General features: G+C 37.2%; 1 protein-coding gene across 2 annotated transcripts in view; it reads left to right on the top strand.

Annotated features, from left to right (window-relative positions):
• TMTC2 (transmembrane O-mannosyltransferase targeting cadherins 2) overlaps positions 1-21,473 on the top strand; it is a 423,501-nt gene that overhangs the window by 320,495 nt on the left and 81,533 nt on the right. For both annotated transcript variants that reach the window (XM_066368463.1, XM_066368464.1), the window contains exons 9-10: positions 2,372-2,453; positions 19,131-19,245. In XM_066368463.1, coding sequence (XP_066224560.1) covers positions 2,372-2,453; positions 19,131-19,245 — 197 coding nt within the window. The remainder of the gene's footprint in view (positions 1-2,371; positions 2,454-19,130; positions 19,246-21,473) is intronic.

Here is a 21,473-nt window from a genome sequence, read left to right as displayed (position 1 = left end):
TGCTTCTCGTGTGTGCCCTGACTGGGGATCGAACTTGCAACTTCAGTGTGCCAGGATGATGCTGTATCTACTGAGCCACCTGGCCAAGGCCAGAGGAATTTTAGGTTTCAAAAGAAAATTGAGCCAAAGTACAAAAAGCTCTCATATTCCACCTTACCCTTCTACCACAGTTCACATAGCATTCTTATTATTATAAATTTTCATTAATTAGTGTTGTACATTTGTTACAATTGATGACATAATACTGATACATTATTATTAATTAAAGTCCATAGTTTACATTAGGGTTCAGTCCTTGTGTTATATATTCTATGTGTATTAACAAATATGTAATGACATGTATTCACTATTATAGTATCATACAGAATAGATTTACTGCCCTAAAAATCTTCTGTGCTTCCCTTATCTTCTTTTTTGTAGTAGAGAAAATTACAGCTAAGAGATGAAATAGTTTTCTAAGTTAATAGCCACACAAATGTGGGTACTGTTCTTACTGCCTGGAATCTGTCCTCATAATTTATATGTTAAACTGCCTGATCCATTACAGTTATTTTTTCACTTAGGAATTCTAATTTTCTAAGATTCTTATAAACTTTTAACTTCTTGAAAGTATGATATGTGTATGAAGCATTTTGCCTTCTGCTTTCCTTTTTTTTCCCTTTGAAGTTAAAATGCTGGGAGAAATATTGCAGGGAAATTTTAATTATTGGATATTTGATGAGATGTGTGAGTTAAAGAGGAGATGTTGACTGGAGTATCATCATTAAAATGAAAGAAGAAATGATGCCGGTTGTCTGTTCATTTGGTTGACACTAGCTATAGGTGCAAAGGCTGTAGGATAGGTCCTACCTGCTAAGAAATGAATGAATGAAAAATGTGTAAGAGTGAATTTTTTAAATGAGTGAATAAATAAAGAGGAAGGGGTATATGGAGAAATGAGTCAAAGTTGCATGGAGTGTAGAATATTAGATTAATTATACAGTTCTAGCTTTGGAAGATTTATCTCCATTAACAGTGTGTTTCATTGTTTTAATTTAAGGGGTTTTTTTGCTTTGATTTTTATTGAATTTATTGGGGTGACATTGCTTAATAAATATACATGTTTCAGATGTACAGTTATATAATTTGTCATTTGTATATTAAACTGTGTTTACCACCCCAAGTCAAGTCTCTTTTCATCACCATTTAATCCCTCTACCCTCCTGCACCTCCTCCCACCCCTTTTCTCTCTGGTAGTCACCATACTGTTATCTGTGTCTCTGAGGTTTTTTGTTTCTTTGTTTTTTTACTTAATCCCTTCATCTTTTTCACTCAGCCCCATAACCTCCCTCTTCTCTGACAGCTCTCAATCTGTTCCCTGTATCTGTGAGTCTGTTTCTATTTTGTGTTTATTTTGTTCATTAGATTCCACATATGACTGTAATCATACAGTACTTGTCTTTCTCTGACTGGCTTATTTCACTTAACATAATGCTCTCCAGGTCCATCCATGCTGTTGCAAAGGGTAAAATTGCCTTCCCTTTTATGGCCGAGTAGTATTCCATTGTGTAAATGTACCACAGCTTTCCTTATTCACTCATTTACTGATGGACACAGTGGTTTTAAAAATATATGTAAAAAAAATAAACATTTTTGAATTTCATGTGGTAAATGGTTTATAGGTTAAAAGGAATAATTAGGTAGGACTGATGTTTTGTCTCTGTTGTTTTGTACTTTGGACCATGGCTACTGGACACCACTAGTAGTACCTTGACACCACTTGCAGCCAGCACAGGAGCAGCCAATTCTATTTATTTAAAACTATAGCTAGAAAGATGATCGAGTTTTAGGTTAAATCCTGGATGAGCAGTATGTTAGTCCTGAATGATAGCAGAAGGTCCCGGATAAAAAATGGTTGTTTAAAATTCAACAAATTTGATTAGCTTCTTCATATATAAAGTGAGCATTTAAGATAAAATCATCTCAAAAGTTAAAATGGCCATAATTCTTTAAAAGTAATGAAAAGGAAGCAAATGAAGGGAGAGTATAAAATAGCCAATAATAATGATGTTATTTTGCCATTCCTTCAAACTATCTTATCCTTTTGGTTTCTTTGAACCCATTTTTCACTTTTTTTTCCTTGTATCCCTGACCTCTTCTTTAGATCTTTAATGAACTCACTCTTGTCTGTTCTTCTAATCTTGGTGTTTCCCAAGATTTCAACTTCAGTCTTCTCTCTCAATAGAGTCTCCTTGATTATCTTTGTTTAGATAAAAACATTTTTTATTTCATGATGACTATTCAGTAGACATCGATCTACTTCATTTTGGCCCAGGAGGAGAAGACTCCCTCAAGATTCCTGCTGAATCATCCATTTTCTCTGTTTTTCAAGGGTCGTAAGACTGAGGCTGAAAAGTTCTTCTTGAAGGCTATTGAGCTGGATCCCACCAAAGGAAACTGTTACATGCATTATGGTGAGTGGTTGATAGTTTTTCCGTGTCCCCCACATTTCCTATTCTGTTGATAATGAGATTTAGGTTTTGTTGGCAAAGAACATTTTGAGAGAGGATGTTGACTCTGTTCTTGTCGATTTAGCTTCATTGCATAGTCTTACCTTCTCATTTGGAAAGGTCATATTAAAGAGGGCTTGCATTATATTTTCCTTTAGTAATTTTCATAGGACTTCAATGGGGAAGGTATTTTCACAACTATCTCTTTCAAGGTCATTGTTTAGTTTAAATGAGGTCTCACCAGGAAAACATCTCGCTCCTTGCCTGATGCATAGTTATATAAATATAATCCAAGTATTAGCTCTCTTCTCATTGTAAAAGATAATGCATTACTTATGGAATGTATTATTTTGATCTTTTAGAGGTTTACATTTTGGTCTCAAAATCTTGCTTCCTGGAAGATATGGAGGTACGCCTGCCTCTACATGCCTGATACTGAGGTCAAGGATAAACTGTAAAGGGTATGAAGGGTGACTCTCTCATTTAGTTTAACCTTGGCCTTAATCATTCCAGAGTGAACTTACAAAACAACTCTCTGTCACTAATAGTGAGTCATATGTTAAGTAAGGCGAAGTAATATAGCTTGTTTGGTGTTGTGAAAGATGGGTTTATTTCTACCAAATTTGCAGTTGGAATGGCTTTCAGTGAGACAAACATTTACTTTTATTGATTCCTCAGGAAGAAAGTGTTTTTTTAACCATGAATGGCTTTGATGTATTAGTTATTATCAGCTAATAAACTTAAAGGTGGGAGGAAATTAAATCTTGAGGAAGAAAAGCTAATATGCTTATACAATATTTAATTTCTTCTTGCATTTTCCACCAAGTAAACATAAATCAGTGTTAGGCTGTGAGTGTGGATAATAGAAATAGTATGATGGAGGGTGCACTTAACCAACTATAAGCCTATTTGTTTATTTACATTGTGTGGATATGTTTATAACCTAGGTTTGTAATGCTTTATCTTTTCAGCATAACACAGCTTGTAATTTCACACAATTTATTGCATAACTATGTCTGCTTTTGTCTCACATGCAGTTTTATTGCCATGTTACAATAGCAGTCAACTAACTTGAGTTTGCTGCAGAATGTATTATTGCAGGTTTTCTTATATAAATACAAAGTATTTTAAGTTAGGATTTTCTCATGCATGCTATTTTGGGTACCCTTGCTGTGCATTACAGTAGTCCCATGAATAGTTTCTCTACTGAGGGACCGAGGTCCTGTCATTGTATCTTATGAATTAGGATTTTTTCTTTATCTTGCTGTCTGCATTTTCTTGACCTCAAACCAATTCTACTTACTCTATCTTCTATATTTGTTTCTCACAATTTCATTAGATGGTTTAGAAATTTGCAACCAACCAGTTTCTTTAAACTTCATCATTGCTTTATTTGAATTAAATGAAAAATAATTATGTTGTATTAAAAAGTTAGCCCTCTTAGTCTTATTTTATTCCGGCTAGTCTATCTCTACATACTTCTGACTTATATATATATTTTTTCTTTTTCTTTCTTTCTTTTTTTTTTTTTAGTGATAGAGACAGAGACAGGAAAAGAGATGAGAAGCATCAACTCATAGTTGCAGCATCCTAGCTGTTTTGCTGAATCCATTTATTAGATCTAGTAGATTTTTGATAGTCTTTAGGGTTTTCTATATATAATATCATGTCATCTATGAATAATGACAGTTTACTTATTCCTTTCCAATTTGGCTGCCTTTTATTTCCTCCTCTTGTCTGATTGCTGTGGCTAGGAATTTCAGTACTGTCTTGAATAAGAGTGGTCTTTTTCCTGATCTTAAGAAAAATTCTTTTAGTTTTTGCCCATTGAGTACTATGTTAGCTGTGGGTTTGTCATATATGGTTTTTCTTACACAATAGCCAAGATCTTGTGACAATCCAAGTGCCTATCAGTAGATGAGTGATAATTTTATGCAAATAAAAAAATCTATGGTAATTTTATGCAATGAAATACTACTTGGCCTTAAAAAAGGAAATCTTATCTTTTGCAGCAGCGTGAATGGACCTGGTGATTATTATGCAGAGTGAAATAGGCCAGTCAGAGAAAGACAGATACCTTATGATCTCACTCATATGTGGAATCTAATGAACAAAATAAACTGAGGAACAAAATAGAAACAGAGGCTCAGATACATGGAACAGACTGACAGCTGTCAGAGGGTAGGTGGTTTGGGTGGCTGGATGAAGGAGGTGAAGGGATTAAGCAAAAATCATATATATGTAAACGTATATATATGACAGATAGACACAGACAATAGTGTGGTGGTAGCCAGAGGGAAAGGGGGGTCAGGGGGAAGTGGAGGTGGGCAAAGAGGGGGATAAATTGAGATGAAAGACACTTTGCTTTGGGTGATGGGCATACAAAGCAGGGTGCAGATGATGTTTTGTTGAGTTGTACACTTCAAACCTGTCTGTGTTTGTGAACCAGTGTCACCCCAATAAATTCAATTCAATAAATGAATAAATAATATTTTTAAAAGAACAAAAGTCAAGATGTGGAAAGAATATATTATAAATCTCTTTTCTATGTGTAACAGTAAATTTGATGTAGAAACAACTTTAATGCACCTATTAAATATAAATTTAGGCAAATGGGAATTCATTAAATATTAAGGGCAAAGTCATAAAAAGTTGAAAGGAAGAAGACTGTGATAAACCCTACTAAGAAGCGCTCTTTTTTGTAGACTTTATATGCTTTTTTCTTTTCCCATCTATGTCCTCTCCATGTGTGTCTGAGTGAAGCTTTTTTTGCCTCATTTTCTTCATTATCGATACTCTGTGTGCTGTTCATCTCTAGGGGTTCAGCTCAAAGGGACGAGTCTGGAACCTCTTCCTGCGGCTCTGTATTTATCGAGCACTATACTAGATGTAGGGCCATGGCAGGAGCAAGACAGGCTTTAGTGGAGATGCAAACTGCTGAGGGGGGCATAGATTGTGAAAATAATGATTTAATTACAATTCGTTTCTAAAAGCAGACACAGTATGATTAATGTGCCTTGTTCCTGGGCAGCAAGGGTGCAGGGGAACTATGTCTGATGAACTTACATATAAGCTCCATGGGCATGACGAGGAGCTCACCAGACAAACAGGTAGAAATGAGAGAGTGCAATGCAGAACATTCAAGGACAGAAAATGCTTGAGGAAAAAGGCACAGCCTGTGTTTGGGGAAAAGTTCAAGGACAGAACTAGGACCACTGAGAAGTATGAGAAAAACATTCTGACTTCATAGGAGGGGGGACATCCAAATTATGAGAGCAGTCAGGTAATGCAGTGAGCACTCTTTGAGGGTGTTCCAAGTGTGGGTTTATAAGCACCTTAGAGAGAATTCAGACATTTGCAAAGGGGAGAAAGCTGTTCCGGACAACCTCCCCCTCATTTCTAACACTGAGGATAGTCTGTCATTCTTTCTCTTGGGCCCAAAGAGAAGTATAGAAAATATTTAAACGATTTTATCTGGATTATTATTATTTGCCTCTACTCTCAATTTTAGAGTTCTAAAAATGTCTTAATATTGATAAGAGTGTGGTGGTTACGGGGGGAAAGGGGGAGGGGGAGGGGCACAAAGAAAACTAGATAGAAGGTGACAGAGGACAAGCTGACTTTGGGTGATGGGTATGCAACATAAGTGAACGACAAGATAACCTGGAGTTGTTATTTTTGAATATATGTATCCTGATTTATTGATGTCACCCCATTAAAAATAAAATTATTAAAATAAATAAATAAATAAATAAATAAAAATGTCTTAAGACATTTACCAAATACTTGACCATTTTACCCAGTGTTTTCTTGATCCTGATCGTTTTTTGTTTTTTTTTTTCCAAAGCTGGAAACGGGGAGGCAGTCAGACAGACTCCCGCATGCGCCTGACCGGGATCCACCTGGCATGCCCACCAGGGGGCGATGCTCTGCCCCTCTGGGGCGTCACTCTGTTGCATCCTGAGCCATTCTAGCGCCTGAGGCAGAGGCCACAGAGCCATCCCCAGTGCCCGGGCCATCTTTGCTCCAATGGAGCCTTGGCTGCAGGAGGGGGAGAGAGAGACAGAGAGGAAGGAGAGGGAGAGGGGTAGAGAAGCAGATGGGTGCTTCTCCTGTGTGCCCTGGCCGGGAATCTAACCCGGGGCTCCCACACGCCAGGCTGATGCTCCACCGCTGAGCCAACCAGCCAGGGCCAATCCTGATCGTTCTGATCAACATCTAACGCCTGTCAGATAGGAATGAATCCCAACTACATTTGTCTGAGCTATTGGAAATTCAGTATTTTAAGGTGGCTTTCTGAATCAGAAATTTTCAACTTATGAAGTTGGGGAAATTTTTGAAAAGTCTAGCTCTTTCAACTTTTAAGTTCAAAATCTTCTGTAAATATGGTACTAGTCTATTTTTCTTCAGGATGGTTTATATAGTGTTGAATTTTATTTTTAAAATAAGTATCAAAGGAAATGATTGATAATATATCTTTTTTAATTGGTGAACACAAAAAGAAAACACTTGAAATATGGGTTGAATTGGTGAGAGGCCTGTGATTATTATTATTATTATTATTATTTTTTTTTTTTGTATTTTTCTGAAGCTGGAAACGGGGAGAGACAGTCAGACAGACTCCCGCATGCGCCCGACCGGGATCCACCCGGCACGTCCACCAGGGGCGACGCTCTGCCCACCAGGGGGTGATGCTCTGCCCCTCCGGGGCGTCGCTCTGTTGCGACCAGAGCCACTCTAGCGCCTGGGGCAGAGGCCAAGGAGCCATCCCCAGCGCCTGGGCCATCTTCGCTCCAATAGAGCCTTGGCTGCGGGAGGGGAAGAGAGAGACAGAGAGGGAGGGATGGAGAAGCAGATGGGCGCTTCTCCTGTGTGGCCTGGCCGGGAATCAAACCCGGGACTTCTGCATGCCAGGCCGACGCTTCACCACCGAGCCAACCGGCCAGGGCTGATTATTTTTATTATTCATAAAATTGTTCTCAGTTTTTTTTTATTTTATTTTTTAAATTTTTTTTTTGGTGGATTCTTTGGAATTTTCTAAATAGCCATCTATATGTTTCTTCCTTTCCATATTGTAATAGTTTTGAGTCTCTCGACAGCATTTTTATTTATTTATTTATTTATTCATTCATTTTAGAGAGGAGAAGGAGAGGGAGAGGGAGAGGGAGAGGGAAAGGGAGAGAGAGAGAGAGAGAGAGAGAGAGAGAAAGAAGGGGGAGGAGCAGGAAGCATCAACTCCCATATGTGCCTTGACCAGGCAAGCCCAGGGTTTCGAACCGGCGACCTCAGCATTCCAGGTCGACGCTTTATCCACTGCACCACCACAGGTCAGGCTGTTCTCAGTTTTTCATCATCTACTAACTAGTTTTAAGTTATTCATAATTAAATTATTCTTAATTAAAACTAGTTAGTAGATGATGAGAAACTGAAAAAGTTGTAACATTTCATTTTTAACCACTTCTGAAACTGAAAGAGCAGTTTTTAAAAGTAAATAATGTACTAAATAATGGTATTTTTTATTAAAAATAAAAATACATTTTTGGTGAGTGCAAAATTACATTGAGATTATAATGGTATTTACTGCTTAAGACCAAAACATTTTTTTTTTAAATATCAGTGTTTAGTGCCCCAAAGACAGCACAGGGAATTCACAAATACATAATTAAAATTATATATTTTTAAATGGTATTCCCCACAATTTAGTTTCTTACCTATGACTTTTTAATTTCTCTGTTGCTACAATGTGTCTGGTAACTTAATAGTATTTGATGTTCATACCTGTGTGTGTTTTGTATGAGATACTTTCCAAAGCCTTTTGGAATTAAAACCTTCCCATAAGTAAAATAGGAAGACATAAGAAAAGTATTCTCTAAACTTAGAAGCAAAAAAAGGAAAAATTAAAAGATTAATGAAGAAATATATACTTTAATAAAGTGCAAAAGAATGAGTACCTTAATCTATTGTTCAGAAAGTTTGTAGGGAAGATAGCAGGAAAATTATTATAGTAACCAGATAATTATCTAAAATTTATTTAATAGAATTCACCATTAAAATTTAAGACATAGAGGTGAGTGCAAAAATAAAAAAAGACTAGAGACAAGCCTCCAAGCCTCACCCTGTACGGTTCATTTATGCCAGTGGTAGTCAACCTGGTCCCTACCACCCACTAGTGGGCGTTCCAGCTTTTATGGTAGGCAGTAGCTGAGCAACCAAAGTATAAGTAAAAAGATAGATTTAACTATAGTAAGTTGTTTTATAAAGATTTACTCTGCCAAACTTAGCAAAAATCCGACATAAAGTACTTGGTAAGTAATTATTATTATATGCTTTAACTTGTTGTAACTCTGCTTTATAAATTTTTTTTTTTCTTTTCTGAAGCTGGAAATGGGGAGAGACAGTCAGACAGACTCCCGCATGCGCCCGACCGGGATCCACCCGGCACGCCCACCATGGGGCGACGCTCTGCCCACCAGGGGGGGATGCTCTGCCCATCCTGGGTGTCGCCATGTTGCGACCAGAGCCACTCTAGCGCCTGAGGCAGAGGCCACAGAGCCATCCCCAGCGCCCAGGCCATCTTTGCTCCAATGGAGCCTTGGCTGTGGAAGGGGAAGAGAGAGACAGAGAGGAAAGCGCGGCGGAGGGGTGGAGAAGCAAATGGGCGCTTCTCCTGTGTGCCCTGGCCGGGAATCGAACCCGGGTCCTCCGCACGCTAGGCCGACGTGCTTTATAAATTTTATGAAGTAAAGTTACTTCCCAACTTTATAAATCACCATTACTGTGGAACCGGTGGGCAGTTAGGAAATTTTACTACTAACAGAGATACAAAAGTGGGCGGTAGGTATAAAAAAGTTGACTACCCCTGATTTATGCTATCTCGTTTATTTTTTCTAATGACACAGCGAGGTTATCTCTATTTAAGAAATGAGGAACCTGTTGCTAAAAACCAGAGAATCCTGGAAATAATTCGAGTGGCTTTGCTCTAGGAATTCCATTACTGACTACTGTACTTCACAAGAAGACGGTGGTCAGTCAAGAAGGAGAAGCTGCCTGACCTGTGGTGGTACAGTGGATGGAGTGTTGACTTGGAACAGTGAGGTCCCCAGTTCAAAACCCTGTGTTACCCAGCTTGAGTTCAGGGTGGCCAGCTTGAGCTTGAGCATGGGGTTGCTGGCTTGAGCATGGGATCATTGATATGATCCAAGGTCACTGGCTTGAGCCCCAAGGTTGCTGGGTTGAAGCCCAAGGTCTCTGGCTTGAGCAAAGGGTCATTGGCTCTGTTGGAGCCTTCCTCACCCACAAAGACACATATGAGAAGCAATCAATGAGTAACTAAAGTGAAGCAACTGTGTGTGTTCATTCTTTTCATCTCCCTCCTTTCTCTCAAAAAAAAGAAAAGAAAAGTGAGGAAAAAAATGATAGGCTGGCTTTCAGTTGCTTTTACTCTTTCCCTGGTTTCATCTCTGCTTCTATTTTTCACATGGGGATAGAATCCACTTTGTTTTAAAGTATTTATAACTAGATCATGCTTTGCTAAGAAAAGGTAGAGTTGAGTACTTGTCTTAGCCCGTTTAAGCTGCTGTAACAAAATACCATAAACAGGGTTACTCATGAACCACAGAAATTTGTTTATCACAGTTTTGGAGACTGAAAGTCTAAGGATATGACTGTGGCAGGTTCATTATCCCGTAAGATCTGCTTTCTCAATTACAGCCCTTGTCTCACTTGTTTTCAAGTGGTCGACAGGGCGGGACCTTTCTGGGGCTTTTCTATAAGGGTAGTAATGCTATTCATGAGGGCTTCACCCTCATGATCTAAGCACCTCTCAATGGCCTCCCCTCCAGATACCACAGGCTTGGGGTTAAGATTTCAACATTCAGACCATAGCAACAATTCACATATATTCTTTCAATCTGTCTTTGTGTAGGACTCAAGAAGCCACAACAGGAAGATGATGAGACTGAATTAAGTTTTGGTTTAGGGAGTAGAGGGTGCAGTGGACTTTGGACAGTGGATCATGGATTTGAGAATGAGCCATGCTCAGTCCTACTGTCGATTATCTCCCTGAGCATGTTGTACCTTCCACTAGACTCTCTGCTCTTCAATTTCTTAATATGGAGATACTTTCTCAAATTGTGAGGATTTACTATTTACATCTCATAAAATAACTAACGTGAAATATGTGTTCAGTAAATTGTAACAACAGCGACTTATTTTTGAATATACAACAGAAACTGCTAAAAACTGCTAATATTCTGGAGAATTAATGAATTCTATAGGAAAAAATGTTGAGCAAGAGATATGAGGGACAGAAATTAGGGAAAAGGTAATAGTAAAAACCTAGGAATGAAGATAAAGGAGAATCTTTACCCATCCACAGGCAGACACAAGACCCGAGAGAAAGGGGATAATTGCTTGCAAGAACGAGGGTTATAAATACCAAGTAAATAGGAATAAAGAGAGAGCAGGTAGGGAGGAAAGAGAGGGAGTGGGGAAGAGAATAGAGAGGTACTGTTTTTCCAGTCAGCTATTTTGATCTAGCTATCAAAAGCACTTGAAGATTCTTGTTTCTATTCCTAAAGTAATTGTTTTGAAAGTCTGTGTATCCTGCTACTCATTCTTCAGTGCCTCCGTGGCACATCTGTAAAGCAGTACCTCCAAAAAGCTCATGGCGATGGTCTGGGAGCTCTATGAGAGGACTGAGCTCATTTTCAGAAGAGGGTGTAAGCTCTGAGCCACCTCTCCGTTCTCATTACCACCCACCATAATCACGTCTCAGAGTAATGCTATGCTCCCGTCTTCAGTGATGTCGGTATCTGTGTGAATCCTCTCTCTACCTCTTGCCTACAACTCCCTTGTCTAATAATGCACAATATCCTAAAACAAAACGAGGCTCCTCAGCTCTGTGCCTTTGATTGGGTGGCACCCCTTATCGTGTTATGTCTTTCCCTTCGTGTGTTTCCCTGAGGTGATAAAGCCTATTTGCAGCCTACCTGCACTTCTTTCCTGGCTGGAGCCCACTTGCTCCCTGTTGCTCCCAGATTTGTATATTCCTTCACACTTAGGGCTTGTGTTGCTTTCCCCTTCCTTGTTCCATCCCCTATTCCTTCTCTTGCTTTTATCTCTTCAGTTTCTCCCCAGGTTCCAGGCTCCCCTCTTAGCCCCCTCTACTTCCCATTCCCCGTCTGACAGTCTTCATAAACTCCTCAATGGTTTTCTGGCATCTCATATTCCTTTTGGAAAGAAGAGAGAAATAAATTCAATAAAGCACTGCAGACATTCCTGGTTCCTGAGCTCTCTCCAGTTGAGCACCGAGCCCTCTTCCTCTAATCACTTTTGCAATAGACACTTAGCACTTTCATGCGGTATATCCAATTCAAGACAAATTCTTGGTCTTGTGTTCATTTGAGGACAGATCCACAGCCTCTCAGTCTCAAAGTGAGGGGTCTGAATTGATCTCCTGGGTGTCCTTTCCTTGTTACCCAGAGCACTTCTTTCCTTGGCTAGGAACTACAGCATACCTAGTACACTGGACCTCAGTAATCCACAGCTCTTAGTAATTCAGGCTGCCAAGAGGGGAAGGAAAGAAGAAAACTAATGGAAAGGGAGAGAGATTGGTTTTAAAATGTGAAAGCATTCCTAAAATTCAAGAGATGCTCAGTAAGTCCCCTTTCAGAGAAGCTAAGGAGAAGATTCACCCCATGTGTTTAGTTTTCCGAGGCATAATTAACAAATGGAACAAGTAGCCACTCTAGAAGCATCTCCTTTGGACAGCTAGTCTATAAATCCTGACCATTGTGTTTTCACCCACTCTCTCCAGTCAGGAATGCATTATTAACCTCCCCTAACAGAACACTCATGCAGGCTTTGCCTCAGTCCCACTTTATCTACCCATCTTGTTACCGTTAGATGTCACCAAGGCCAGTCTGCCCAGATATTTCTACCGTGGCTTTTTCCCTGCTCCAATGATCTGCATTCTCAGAATGTTCTCAAGTATAGGTGATTTCTGCTGGGTGCCAGTAGTGTTTTCTTGTCATTATCTGACTGCTGATTATAGGACCATAGCCACTTTGTGAAAATTCACCTGTGCCCTTTACCTATGCTTATTCAACTTTAATGGATAAGTTGCAACAAAACCAAACAAAAAATCATCTTCATCCGCATATGATTAACTTAAACTGTGTTATCTTGCACCTCCACTTCAAATTTATATCAATTTTGTGGTTAAACTATGTCTATAATCTCCTCTTTCCTCTACTAGAATGGAACCATTTTAAGGATAAATGTTGCATTTATCTTTGTATCCCTGACTACAAGTATTGCAATATCTTATGTATACAAGAAAAATATAGTTTTCTTGAATTAGTTATATTAAGCTCTCATTTCTTCTTTTTTTTCCCCCCCAGACATTGCATTTATTATTAGCATAATGAAGTATAATAGATTTTAGCCAAATTAATTCATAGTTTGAACTGTTCCAGAATTAGTGTATCTTTGAAGGTATAGTAATGTCCGGATTATTTCTTGCATACCAAGAGAAATTCAGAGATCTAAAACCAGAGCTTTCATGTTGCTCAATAAACAAAGGCGCCATTAATGGTTCATAGAGACTTTACTTTGAATGGCACCCTTGGAAATTGTGCAGTATCCAGCGTGTGTGGCCATTCTTCACTGCAGCCTTGACTAAAATCACTGCAAGGTGAGAGGATATGAACAGAGGGATGCCTGGTGACCAGTGCCGGCTAGATTCTAACTTGCTTTTGAAGAGGAAATTAGTAGCCACACTGGGATATGATTATTTAACTCATTCTGTCATTAAATGTATATTTATCAAATCACCACAATGTGCCAGAAAATAAGATAATGAACCATGGTGTGATTTTGGGAAAGAGCATTCCAGTGAAAGACTCTGAAGTAGGAGTGTTTCTCTTTCCTGTGAGTTAGACGAACGATAGGAGGCCAAAGGAGATTGACCATATGACCACAAGGAGAGTAGGAGGAGACAGAGGAGATGGGATCAGAGAACTGAGGCAAGGAATCAGCTGTCAAATGACTGGCTCTTCCATTTTACCAGGATTACATTGAGTGTTGTGTTGAGCATATCCTGTAAAATCAAGGGCAGAAGTATGGGGATCAGCTGGGAGGTGATTGCTGTAATCCAGGGTGAGGTGGTGGCCGGAGACGGGCAGTATCAGTAGAAGTAAAACCATCCCAGAGCCATTCCGGTAACCTGATGTTCTCTCCCAAGGGCAACTATTTTACTACAAAGGCTGTGTTTTAGTTATTATTTTATAAATAAGATATTTATTTCCCTTTAAAGATTTTTTTAAAGTGACATTGGAGTTATTTCTCCCAAGAAGATACCTATTACAGATTGTTTTAGCTCCTTCATTTAGTTGCATGGAACACAAGGGCTAATTTTCCATAGTATTTTAGTAAGAAATGCCCATCCCCACTAATCTAGGGAGTTTACGTGTAGAACTTTTACAAAGCAGTATTTGAGCCTGTAGCTTCAGGCTAGCTTACATTTTTCTGAAAGTATTTTAAATCCAGGAATTACTGAACAAATTGATCTTCACAGGATGGTCATATTGAAATGTTTGTAAAAATCTACCAAGTAGTTTCAATGGTTCGGCTATAAACTTGTCCAGAAAGAAATGGTGTGACTCTTGCACTGACACAGTTGAATCCAGATTTGTTGACTGCTTTTAACCCTCTTTCTGGGGAGATGCATGCTCTTTGCATCTGAACTTTTACAGAATGCTTCCTCTTTTTATATTCTCTTGTGTTTCTTTTTCCTACTCAGATGTCTTTTTTTTTCTTAATACTTTCTCATCTCACTTTTTCCTTTCCTCTCCCTTTAGTTTGAGACAATAAAATAAAATGATGATAATTAACTTGGGTAAGACAAATTGCAAACCAAGAAGATAATGGTAGAGTGTGGTAGCACAGTACACCCATGAGAGCAAACTATATTTTACTTAAGATTTTTGTGGCTTCTTTATTTGAAATTCTACTCTATTATCAAACACAAAGAATCTGTTTGTTTACTACATATGAAAGAGCAGTGATTTCTCAGAAATCTCCTCTGCATATGAGGGCTAAAACCCTTTAATCTCCTTATTTTAAACGTTTGACAAAGTAAGCTTATATTCAATATGTATGTCTCATTCATACACACATGTATGTGTATACATGCACAGCCTGGCCATTATGCCTGTGATAGAGGGAAGGGCATGGCACATGTGGAAGAGTCAGCCTAACTGATAGCTAGCCCCAGACATGGGAGTCCAAGGTGTGGTGCAAAATATTTATTTTGTTGTGTTCATGAGACACTGGTTTTCAAACGGTGAGCACTGGACTAGCAACATCACTGGGAACTTGTTAAAAATACAAATCATAGGCTTTCCCCCAGACCCACTGAATCTGAGACTGTGAAGACAGGGCTCAGCTCCCTGTTTGGGCCAGTCTTCAAGGCCATTCTGATGTGCACTGAAGCTTGAGAACCACTGGGAAGGGTGACTCTCCAGTCGTGGCAGAACCCACCGTGTGGATGGACTGCCGTCAGTGCCTGCCTTCCTCAGGTTCTTTCGTGTTCTTTTCTAAGTGTCCTGACTCCATCTTGTAGTCACACTTACTCGTGGAGCCCCAGTAGCTGCTCCTGCACACCCAGCCTTGGGATCTGACTCAGTCAGGGTGGGTATAAATATAGACCTTTATGTTCTTCAGTGAAGAGCATCTATTTCTCTCTTACTAATATTGGCCACTTTTTCTTGCAAGGATTCAATGCCTTATTGTATTAAATGGTTCACTTCCCAGGAGTGATAAAGATGAGAGAATTGAGACACCCTCCCCCACATCCTTCCATATACACTATAAGTGGGGTGGCCATATTGGGACAATCTGTTTTATAGCCCTTATTCCAGCATAATAATACCATTATCTTTTATTCTTTTAAGTGCTTTTCTCTAGATGGTAAATTATTTTACAGTGCATTTAAATCATCAGTAATTCTAATGCTGTTGGGAAACGGTCAAGGAAGGATTCACCAAGAATACATGTTTTGGCCATAAAGAGGAAAGCTATTCAGTTTTTTACAATAGGTAGGCAAGACAGGACTGGAGATGGGGTGGAGAGAAATCTTAGAGGCTGAGAGGGGTGGAGAGAAATCTTAGAGGCTGAGAGTTCCGGATGAATAAGGCTATGAAGCAGCAGGTTACACTAAGTGAAACCTAAATAGTTCACGGACTCTGCAGCCTGTTTCTGGTGGGAGCAATAATAAATGGAGCTGGCTGAGGAGGAGTAACATGAGGCACGGTCTTCCAGAAAGAGGAGGGCAGATTTTGTTTCTTCTTATTCTCCCAATAACATATCAGTTTATTTACTTATTTCTGGATAGTTATTAAGAAGAAACCTGTTATAACTTTGTTTCCCAATTTATGTTGTTTCTCTGTGTTTGAAATGCTTATGGCTCTATTTTTCATCAGTTCTAGGCTATATTTCAAACAAACAATCATAGTAAACATAAAAGAAGAATAATTTACACTCAACTTAAGTTCATATTTTTAAATTCAGTTAAAAAAATAGATAGCAAATGATTTACACTCCATTGTACTTTATGCCTTTATCATAACAGAATATTCATGCTGTACTATTGAGATATATGGCCTGTCAGAACAGAATGGGAGGGGTTATGCAAATACCTTAACTGACATTTTGTGATATTGTTTTTCTGTATAGTAATATAATGAATGAGTTCTACTGTTATCAAATTATTATATGGGGATTATTTCTGTCACCACTGACAATAAAAAAAATTAATATATTTTTTTCATTTTGGGGGGATCTGCAAGCTATTTACAAAGAGCATGTGGCATGACAAAGCTTACTGAAAGCATAAGTGAAAATTATGATAAAAAGTGTTTATCCGATTATGGTGTAATTCTGTATTTGATGTTGCACAATTAGTTAATGTTCTTCTTCAGTTGTTGTTTTCTGACCTGTTTCAAAATGTGTTTAACATTAACAAAGCATGAAGAGTTTTGCCCTGGGTCATGGCATTGCATATACAATCAACTCACCTCTGTGCCACTGCCATTACCTTGATCACGGACTTCCTGTCACTGTCCCTCTTTATGTGGACAGTATACATACCATGTCCTTTTTTCTCTTGTTTACTTGAGCTAATATATCTACCTTTCCCTCTACTGTCTGGAGTAGTGAATTTTAAGAAATAACTTGCCTTATTCAGTTAATTGTTGCATTTTTCTAACTATTAATAACAGGATACATTTCAGGTAATTGTCTGACAAGGAAAAAGAATAGTTAATAAATTCCTACATTTACATATCACATAAGTAATAATTTATTAATGCACTTATGTAGGTAAATAGTATGTTTTGAAGACAGGTAGCAATTAATTTTATATTTTAATTGAAACAATCTGTAATAAGCATAACTAACTGAAGAATGAAGTTAGCCTAGTATCCTTTACTAATATATATGAGGAAATAGTAATTATCTAATGTGCTACACATTATCTAATTCTTGTTTTTTTTAAACCATGTATGCTTTAAATTGAATGTCATATAAGTGTATCTGTAGAGTTGGCACATATATAAATTTCACGAGTAATATGTTTTTCTATTTATAACTGTAACTATTTTCAACACCATTCCTTAATAATTTTCTAATCCAACAATTATATTTGTTTTGGGAGATGAGAAAAGCATAGAATGTTAGGTGACAAACTGAAAAAATGATATAAAATTTTTTGTTTAAGTAGCTGTGACGGGTCTCTAAGTCTTGGTGTGAAAATTGTTACTTTATTTAAAAATGTAGGCTCGAAATCCTAGGCTTATCTTTACTCACTGTCCTTTACCAACTGAAGTTTAGAGCTGCTTAAGTACAGGCAGGGGCCATGATTTATTGCATTTCTTAAAGCAGAAAATGTCCCCTGATGTATTAAGGACTGGTCTTTTTGGATTAAAAGACACTTTGTAATATTTATTACATGAACAGTAACTAATGGGCTCTTCTAACAGCCACCTGGGAGGATTTACCATTTTTAATTTGTTCTGTTTCTGTGTGCAGCTCAGGACTTGCAAATCATTTTTATAGCTATTTTTTGTATTGTTAAAGCCTTGAACTTTAAGCAAACAAGAAACCCCAAGCAAAAAGAAATAAACATCAAATCGCAACTCTGTGAGCCTGTCAATTGCATGGCCTGTGTCTGCATATCTTCTTCCTCTTTTGATTTGGTTTTCATTTGAATAGCCATATTAGATAAGGCTTTAAATCATTACTTTTACTGTTGACAAATCCCTAGCTATAAAAAAGCAACATATTCTCTCTACAAATTTACAGTCTTAATATTGGGTTTAACGTCGATGTTGTTTTCTTTGCTTTTACAATAGGATTCTGGGACATCATTATATAACAGTTCTTGAGGTACAATGTTAAAGACTTGTGTGGCTCTGTCTGCAATAATTTTAACCTTGCAACGCTGGCTTGAAAATAATCTCAAAAACCAAAATTGGTTAATATTTCTTCAACATTTGTTAGTCTAATTAATAGTCAATCTAATTAAGGGCAAAGCCCACCTTTCTATGTTCTTTTAATAATTTTACTGTTACTTAAATATAAGAAAGAAATGTACCTCAATATGCATAGCCCTGTTTGTACATATGCATCAGAGACAGATGCTATTTTGAGAAACCAGTAATTAAAATCAACTAAACACATATTTGTAAATATCTTTTTTTATACAAAGACACTATTATCCTAGGAGCTCAGGAATTTATAGCTGAGAATTAAATTTTATACTACTGATGCAACATATATAATGAATTTATAGGTGAATGTTTAAACTGTTGATTTGTGGCATACTGAAATATATATGTTATACCTGAGCTGCAGATTCAGAAGCTCAGAGCCTTAAATATTAAACACTTTGACCATTAGAAAACATTGGGTAACCATTCCACAATAGATGCCAATCAAACCATATGACCCAGTGATGTGTATCAATTATTTCTCAATAAAACTGGAAAGGAAACATTAACCTTTCCATTAATCTTTAAAACTGTTTATTTTTATATACCATATAGTTTTTTTACATTTTATATAGCATAATATTTATTTTATCTTATTTGTATCTTTTGTTCATTTTATTTCTTGCTTCAACAGTCTATAGAAGATTTTATTTTAAGAAAAGAAATTGTTAGTGTACCAGCTAGATGGATTGTGATATTCTACAATTAAGAGAAAGGCTTGTTGTATTCCTGGCTGGATAGTTCAGTGTGTTATATAGCACCATCACCATATGCAATGGTTAAAGGTTCGATCCCCAGTCAGGGCATATCCAGGAACAGATTGATGTTTCTCTCTCTCTCTCTCTCTCTCTCTCTTTCTCCCTCTATTTCTAAAATCAATCAATACACTTTAAAAAAAAAAAAAAAGAAAGAAAGAAAGCCTGTAATATATGACCTGATAATGAGCATGTAGGAGTACGGCACTTATAAATCTTAGATTCATTTCCCCTTCATCATTGCTTTTGTATTTTTCTCTATCACAACTTTATTTCTTTCACAGGATTATTATATATTTTCTGAGTTGAAGCTCACCTGCTTTTATACTTTGCAGGTCAGTTTCTTCTGGAAGAAGCTCGCCTCATAGAAGCAGCCGAGATGGCAAAAAAAGCAGCTGAACTGGACAGCGAGGAGTTTGATGTGGTCTTCAATGCTGCCCACATGCTCAGGTTAGTTTTTGCTCCTATACCTTAAAACACTAACACTGTGGCTTTGGGAGAGCAATTAATCATACTGATTCCCCATCATACTACCTTATTCCACATTCATAAAGTGAATTATTCTGCTTAGCCATGTTAAACTCAGTCAGGACTGTTCTTTTCATTCTAATTTATGTGCACATTTTGTAGGGCATATGAGCTTTTAGGACTCTGAAAATTACTAAGAGCCCTTTACCCTTTCTTCCCTTCAAAAATTATTGGCCATAAAATATAAAAAGAAAATTGCACAATGGAATTAGTAACATTTTAATTATCTCCAAAACAAAACATTATGTCAGTTAGTCAACAGCATCTCAATATTTGTGGGTTTTTTTTAATTAATTACATTGAATGTGCCATGTATATACATTTTATTTGGTTTTGTAGTGGAGAAAATTATCAAATACGAATATACTTAAGGCAGGCGTATCAAATTCTCAAAATGGCTCCCTAATTAGGAATGTCACTATGTATTGAAACAATATAACTTTGAACCATTAATGCTTCTATTTTCAGAAGGATGATTAGAGAGGCTATTAGAATAATAGTGAAACAATTAAAAGGCAGATCAAAGATTTTTGTTATGAATATAAAAAGTCAGTGCATCTATAAAAAGGTCTTTAAATTAAAGGAGGATATTTTAAAGAAGCTGACATGATTTGTACAATTGTTTAAAAACAGAACATGATTTATTATGTTAGAAATATGAATGCCTCGTTTCCCATACTCATAACCTGAATTTTACTCCATGAAATCACCTAAATGCTTCCTTAGGTGGTGTTGATGCTATGGGCTCAATGTGTGGCTTCTGGAGATACATTTGTTAATTGTGTAATTATTCTTACAAGGGCAGAAAAACAACAGGAGATTTGGTTCACATTTGAATAGTTTTTAAACAAAAACTTGCGAGAAAAGTAGAGGAACTAGGTTTCAACTTTTTATTTTGAGATCATTGTAGTTTTGCATGCAATCCTAAGAAAGAACACAGAGAGATCCCCTGTAACATTAATCTAGTTTCCCCAATGGTAATACAGTATCTTACAGAGCTAACATACAATATCAAAATTAGGATATTGACATGATACAACCCATTGGTCTAAGTATGTTTTCTTAGTTTTACTTGTACGTGTGTGTGTGTGTGTGTGTGTGTTTAATTCTATGCACTTTTATCATATACATAGCCTTTTTATACCCATCACCAGAGCCAAAATACAGACTGTTTTCATCATTGCAAGCGTTCCTTGTGTTGCCCTTTTAGAACCAGATTTCCATATTTCTCTTACTCCCAAGAACTTATAGCCAGTTTCATAGATTAATTTATAGCAAGTTTCATAATTAATTTTGTAGAATAATTTGAGAGTGTTATTATAACTATATCTCAGCAGTTTCCTCTTTGACTTTTAATGTTTTCAATAAGAAATTCAAAGCCTGTTGAAGAGGAGAGAGCGTACTGAGTTTCCTTTTAAATGCCCTCACTCCACATCAGTATTTAACATTCTTGGAGCTAATGCCTACAAAGAGAAATCAGGATTCCATTGACTGTTGGTTTTATAAAATAAACTGTTGCCAATTTGCAAAAACCTTCAGTGGAAAAATAATTTTTAAAAGATACCTTAATTTGTGTGACAAGGTTAGGTACTGTATTAGGGAGAGAGCTGTTTGTTCTTCCTGAAAAAGACACTATGTTTTTAGTCATCAAAAAACAATGGGAATGTACAGGTTTCTACAGACTTATTCATCTTAATCATAATAGAAACTGATCAACAAGGCTTTTTGCTACATATTAAATCAGTATCTAAATTCAAGGTCTACCAGTGGAAACTCATAATAAGAACATTACAAAAATGTCCTTGTTCAATGTATCACTTGTATCTTTTTCTTAGTTACCATCGTGCTAGAAACCATGGAAAGTTTTGTTATATATTAGAGAGGTGGGAATATTTGTGATTTATTTTTCATAACATTCTCTCTAGCTTTTTGCATTCTGCATTCCTCATTAAGTTGCAGTCAGTCAGCACATTCCTATATGTATTGATTATAAATATGACCACAACAGCCTGGCCATATTCTTCTACTCAACTTGGTGGCAGCCTGGAAGAATGCTTTCACTTCATTTTTCTGTTTTTCAGTTCTGTCAAATCTAACTATTTTTTTTTTTTTTGTATTTTTCTGAAGTTGGAAACGGGGAGAGAGTCAGA

Source organism: Saccopteryx leptura, chromosome 2 (assembly GCF_036850995.1).
Source record: "Saccopteryx leptura isolate mSacLep1 chromosome 2, mSacLep1_pri_phased_curated, whole genome shotgun sequence".
Taxonomy (NCBI): domain Eukaryota; kingdom Metazoa; phylum Chordata; class Mammalia; order Chiroptera; family Emballonuridae; genus Saccopteryx; species Saccopteryx leptura.
This window is presented reverse-complemented; position numbering and strand designations above follow the sequence as displayed.